The following is a 6,000-nucleotide window of genomic DNA, read 5'->3' on the forward strand; positions in this document are numbered from 1 at the left end:
GAAGACAGAGGGAAGTGAATCATTGCCTGAGTACAACAAATTAAAAATTAAAGAATGGGAAGTCAGCGTGTGAACATATGGTGTGAATATGAGCTGCAGCTCCAACACCACAGTAAAAACTCATTTTAACGAGGAGTCAGTTTAGTTTTATGAGCAGGGTTCTCCTGCATTATCACTCAGCTATGGTACTGAAATGCTGATGTATAAGTGATTATAAATAATAACAGAAAAGCAACTAGGCACCACACTGCATCATTAGAGAACTTCATTTTAAGGGAAATAAATAATTGTGATCTAAGTAATCAATTTTTTAAATAATAATCTTAATTTTTACCATGCACATTTTTGTTTAAGTGCTTTAGTACAGTCGCTCTCTTTCTCTAAGTCCAACCTCATGGTCTGTTACAACTGCTCCTGATGATGCTGAGCATCATTTTACAGGATGAAATCCTGTAAACCTCAAATACTACCATTAAATTCCAAACACCAATGGCTGTTGAGTTTAATCTCTTTCTGACCCGCAGAGAAAATCTTGACTGGTAGCATTAATGAACAACAACTCTCTCATGCAGTTGTCAGAAGGGGATGAGAAATCCATGATACTCCAGAAATTTTTAAATAATGAATCACTAAAATATTTTCTTGATGAAATAAGTAGGCTGAATTTAGAGGGTATGTTGAAAAGGGGAAAGATCTGACCATGTGTTGACTTGTGTAAGCAATGTGGTTTACAGATTTGGAGATGAGTAGAGAGAACAGTTTCTGGGAGGCTCCAAATCCCCTTCTCGCTTTTAGAAATAGATGGTCAAAGGGAATGCCAGGACAGGGGAGCAAAGGGAGCCTCAGCTACCCCCTTCCTGCTCTGAGGGCACCGCAGTAGTGCAGGAGGAGGGGAAAGAAGAGCTACTGGCTAAAAATCAGCAGCAAAGGGAGAAAGAGGGAAATATGGCTATCAGTCCTGAAGTCCGCTGCCCCTTATTGGGTGAGAGTAAATGCAAGATTAACTCTGCGTTAAGAGGATTTAGCAATTTATAAATTGCCTGTTTCTGCCATAGGCTATTTGTAGCTGTGGGGATACAAAATGAAAAGGAGCTAATTTTTAAGACTCTAGAGACTTACTCAAAAAAAATCAAGCAGGCTAACAAACGCCCAACGGTGCCTCACCCTAATCGCACTCCTGCAAACGCACATCATCACCGCCATCCATCCACTTGCCTCTCCCGACAGGCAGGCAGAACTCAAATACAATTTATCAAGCACAAAAAAGTTGCAAAGATCTTTCTAAACATCCCACCCGCCCCCAAGGGTGCTCCGCCGAGCGCCTCCCGCCTCTCGCCGCAGCAAAGCCGGGGAGCGCGGGGGCCGGCGGGGGCGCGGCGGGCGCGGGGCGGCGGCGGGCCGGCAGGTGGCGCCCTGGCGCTCCGCAGCGCGGCGCCCGCACTTACTTGCAGTCGCGGTCCTCCAGGTCGAAGTGGGGGTTGAAGTTGATCATGATGCGCTGGTAGGGCTCCGGGGCCTGGATCAGCCACTCGCATTTTTGGCTGGGGTGGTAGGACTGGGGGTAGCCGGGAGAGGTGAGGTACCCGGGGTTTAAAATTTTGATCGTGTCGCCGCACTTATCTGCAAGGGGAAGCAACAGATTGGTGGGGGTTTTTTTTGTTTTTTTTTTTTTTTTTTTTTTAAATTTTTTTCCCCAGTTCCTCCCCCTGCCCCCCCCAGCAAGCACCTGGGTTCAGCCCGCAGCAGCAAACCAGCTGACCACCGTGGGAATGCTGGAGGGGGTGTGTGTGTGTGCGAGTTCATGCAGGTTTGCAGCTTTCTTCAAGCAAACTTTTGCTGCATCCTTATGCCTTTAACGCAAAGGCATCTCTGCTACATTTTACTGAAGGAAAGAGGCCCGCCTCTCCATGCCCATCCTTAAGTCCAGCAGCTGGGCAGCCAGCAGGTAGCAGAAGATACCCCATTTCTAAACCATATCTGTTTAAAAAGCCCCCCCCACCCCAAGGAAACAATGCCTCTTACAGTGTTAAAACATTGCATCCTCACAAGAGCACTAATTTTGGCTCAGAAGGGTGTCCGAGACTCAATTATCTCCTAAAAGTATAATCTTCCTAAGTATGAAGTGTTAAGAAAAGCTGGGAGGAGAGCTAAAAGGATGCCATTTGACCCCCTGTCCAGCTATGGGATAAGCCTGGTCTGTGTCACTGACCATTGGAATTGTCTTGCTGGATACAAGCTCATTCGCAGCAGACCCTCCCTTTGTTTTATCAGTCCATAAATCTAGGCAGGTCGAAACTATCTGTGCTCTTCAAACCCAGGCTAGCAGAGAACAAAGTGGTTTTAGTGAAGCAGAAATCATCCACTATTTATTCCTTCAAGGAAGTTTGTTCATGCTTGGAGACTGCATCAAAGTAATGGAGCAGAACAACATCCTTTCCTCTTCCCTTTGTCCCTTCCTCTCCCCAACAGCAACAAAGATTCATGTCTAATAGCAAAATAGTTGCAAAAGTTTCCAGAATCACGAAGTGTGACTGTGAAATGTGGTATGCTACATTTTGCTGCTTTGGCCAGCATTGTCAGGGTTGCATTTTAAGGTTTATAGGAAAAATAAAAAGGGACAAGAAATTTAGCCTACGCACTCACTTCACTGTCCGGTGCAGGTTTGCGTTATCACTTTTTTACTACTATGGATTTCTTTCTGTAGATCTTCAGGGAGGAAAACTTTCTCTACACATTGATTGTTAAATTTTGAGCAATAAAATATGACAGTACACTACAGACAGGAAGAACGTCCACACTAAAAAGCAAGACTGTATATTACTGCATCTCAATGATAGTATATACAGGCTGCAGTACTGTGTCTAATGCATTCCCTGCAAAAGCAAAATGGCATTCCTTGCTCTCAGCATGAATTTATAAATGTACGAGAGTTTATTGTCGGAAAAACAGGTCAAATGGAAATGAATGAAGAAGCACACATCAAAAATACATAAAGCTACACTCTTTATAGAAATTATTTGCCATAAATTAGGAGAGAAGGGGATGATACGTACTCAGCTGTATGGTCAAAACCCAGATATTCTTAAGGCTGTTGCTGGGAAAGGCTATCTTATTTATTTCTGCTTTGCCTTTGCAAACAGGCTGTTTTCCTCTGGCCAGAACAAAAGGCGTTGCAGCTCAAAGCTCAAAAGCTGTCACTGGTGATCTTGCTAATCCGCTGTCTGGGGCTCTCAGGGAATCTTGCCTTTTCCTCCCTGTGTAAGCACACTCGGAAAGTGATCCTGTCTCATTAAGCCCACTCCAGCCCTGCAAACAACATGGCAGAGTCTGGCATCTGTTAAATGCCTGAAATAAAGCAGTGCTGCTTCTAGTCACTTGACAGAGTCACTTCAGAGGACGCTGAGGTGGACTCACTACCACCAGCGCTCCTTAATCTGCGACTTCTGGGAAAGTGACAGTGTAATAAGATAATGTGGTCTGCTAGACTCCCTGGCTCTGTGCAATCTCTCTCACACTTGATTAAGAAGAGCAGTTTCTAATGACTTTGGACCATTAGTTCTAAATAAGGTTAATGAATTAATTTAGTGGACACTAGTACTGCATGTAGGTGAAGGTGCCATTAGTAGGTCTGGTAGGTTACAGAAGAGGGTTAATGGCCTTGGTGACTCTAGCAGGGCCACCACATTAGCCGCTCATGGTGGAGCCTTCTGCTCAGCGACTTGCCCTACTCCCCTTCTTTTAATGGGGTGAAATGATCAACAAGAGCAATGGCTGCCCCCCTCCCATCCCTCAGAGGGTGCAGGACTAGGTGCAGTCCCGGTTTATGTGGGAGCCAGGGGGGCGGCTGTCGGCACACCTCACCTGGTCTAGGGGGGTGAGCAAAGTGCACCTCTCGCAGCATCCCCAGGCCGGGCTTGGCACATGCCTCTAGCACCTTTGCTCCTGTGCCACAGTGCTGGAGGAGACAGCTCATCCTGATTAAATTAAGCAGCCTCCTCAAAACATATTGGGAAAGAGATTAACTTCCATCATAAACCATGCGATTTTAATACTCTCTCTTCCATGACACTCCACTTGCAGTCCCTTATTAAAACAATATACCAGCGTAAGTGGAGGGTGCTCTCTTCTTTTAATTACTCTGATTGAAAACCCAGTCAGACAAAAGTAAATATTTGATAATTAGTTAATAATAATTGCTCAGGATTTGTTGGAAAAGGAAAACTCGCACAAGCTGTTTCATGTGCAAGAGCTAAACGTCAAGCAGTCCCACAATTAGACCATCTTTAAAAATGCATCACGCAGTGAAATATTCACAGTGCCCTGGCATTGTTCAGGGAAGGAGGAGCACACTGCTTTTAATTAGTTGTGTTTTCAAGGGGTGCCTGATAGTACACTAGCTACATCAGTCATTTGTTACGGGATTTCTCTCTTGGAAGGGAGTCTTGAGCCTTCACAGAGAAGCTCAGCTTCTCTCTTGGCACTGTGCAAGTTGCACGTAAACTGCAGACTTGGGAAAGGGGTAATCTAGAGAGCTCTCTGTTTGAGGACTACCCGCAGGTACACACACAGCTAGTTAAAGGCACAATAATCTGAAATCTTACGCTTTGGAAAAGAAAGAGGAGGGAGGTAAAGCCTTCCTTTTAAAGTGTTCATCATCTTTCAGATATTGAAGGCGAGACTTATTTAATTGCCTACGGGAGGAAACATTATTAAAATAATTGGCTGTCCTGACCTAGTGAGAACGAGCAGTCTGCTTTCTACAACAACCCAAAAGAGCGGAAAATAAAGTCGGAAGGCCATGCCAGGGCGGGCGAGGACCGCGCCGCCTCCCTCCTCCGGCGGAAAGTTCCTCCCAGCCGGGCTCAGGTCCCACTGTTCCCGTCCCCCTTTCCCCCGGCTCCAGCAGCCCCGGAGCCCAGCCCCGCAGCTGCCTGCCCAGGCTGAGACCCGACGTCCCCCGTGACACTTACCGCTTCGCAGAGCCCTGGCGAGGGTGAAGGTGAGGGCTGCACAGTGCAGGAGAAGTCCCCAGTCCATTTTCCCTTCCGACAGCAGGGAAAGGAGAAAAAACAAAAATAAAAACGCCCTCCACGCACAACTCTTCCTAGGTCTTAAATCCTCCAGCCGGAGTCAGGAGCAGAAAGCGCGGTGCGCAAGGGCAGTCCCGGGGGCAGAGGGAGGCTGGCTTCTTTCTGTGCCTCAAGTCGCCCGCATCCTGTCATTTAGCTCCGGCTCCCTCTCCCTTTCCCCACACTTGTTCCTTCTCCAGGCGCCGCTGCCCCTGCCATTCCCAGCGAGACTAGAAAGCCAAATGAAAACGAGGGGGAAAAAGAAAAAAAAAAGAACCAAACCAAAAAATACAAACACACAAACAAGACAGACAAAAATCCTGGCGGCTGCTGGCACCTCAGGAGCGCTCTGCCGGGGCGGGCTCCGGGAGACGGGGCGGGGGTGCTCTGTGGAGAGGAGAAAAGGAAGGGAAAGCGGCGGTGAGCGGGGACCAGCCGGGCGCTGGAGTTTGGCAAACTGTGTCCCCCCCGCGCCTGCCCCGCTCGCCCGCGGCCGCGGCTCCCGCGGGGCCGGCAGCCCCGGGGCGGCTGTGCCCGGCCGGGGCGGCGATGCCGAGCGGTGCCCGGCGCCCCGCACTCACCTGCCCCGGCGGGAGGCGAGCGAGAGCGCTGCCGCCGCAGGGACTCCCGGCAGGACGGGAAAGGGGGAAGCGCCCGGGCGGCTCCTGCTCGCAGCCTGAGGAAGAGGAGCGCAACTCAGCGGCAATAAGAGAGGCCGAGGAGCCGCCGTCTCCCAAGCCCCAGTCCCCTCCCCCTCCCCGCCCTCCTCCTCCTCCTCCTCCTCCTCCTCCTTCTTCTCCTCAGCCCCCCAAGACATCGGCAGCGCGGAAGAACCAACAAACAAACACGGCAAAGCCCCAACCCTGACACCCAGCCGGGGCGGGAGCTGGCTCCAGGGGACGCGGAGGGGGAGAGGGGGGACGAGGGGCAG

General features: G+C 49.4%; 1 protein-coding gene across 3 annotated transcripts in view; it reads right to left on the reverse strand.

Annotated features, from left to right (window-relative positions):
* Window positions 1–5,456, reverse strand: part of NRP1 (neuropilin 1) — a 114,933-nt gene extending 109,477 nt beyond the window's left edge. For all 3 annotated transcript variants that reach the window (XM_074157475.1, XM_074157473.1, XM_074157472.1), the window contains exons 1-2: window positions 4,971–5,456; window positions 1,446–1,620 (exon numbers count right to left, since the gene is read on the reverse strand). In XM_074157475.1, the coding sequence (XP_074013576.1) occupies window positions 1,446–1,620; window positions 4,971–5,037 (242 nt within the window). In that variant the 5' untranslated portion in view covers window positions 5,038–5,456. The remainder of the gene's footprint in view (window positions 1–1,445; window positions 1,621–4,970) is intronic.
* Between the last annotated feature and the right edge of the window lie 544 nt (window positions 5,457–6,000).

Source organism: Numenius arquata, chromosome 12, assembly GCF_964106895.1.
Source record: "Numenius arquata chromosome 12, bNumArq3.hap1.1, whole genome shotgun sequence".
NCBI classification, from domain to species: domain Eukaryota; kingdom Metazoa; phylum Chordata; class Aves; order Charadriiformes; family Scolopacidae; genus Numenius; species Numenius arquata.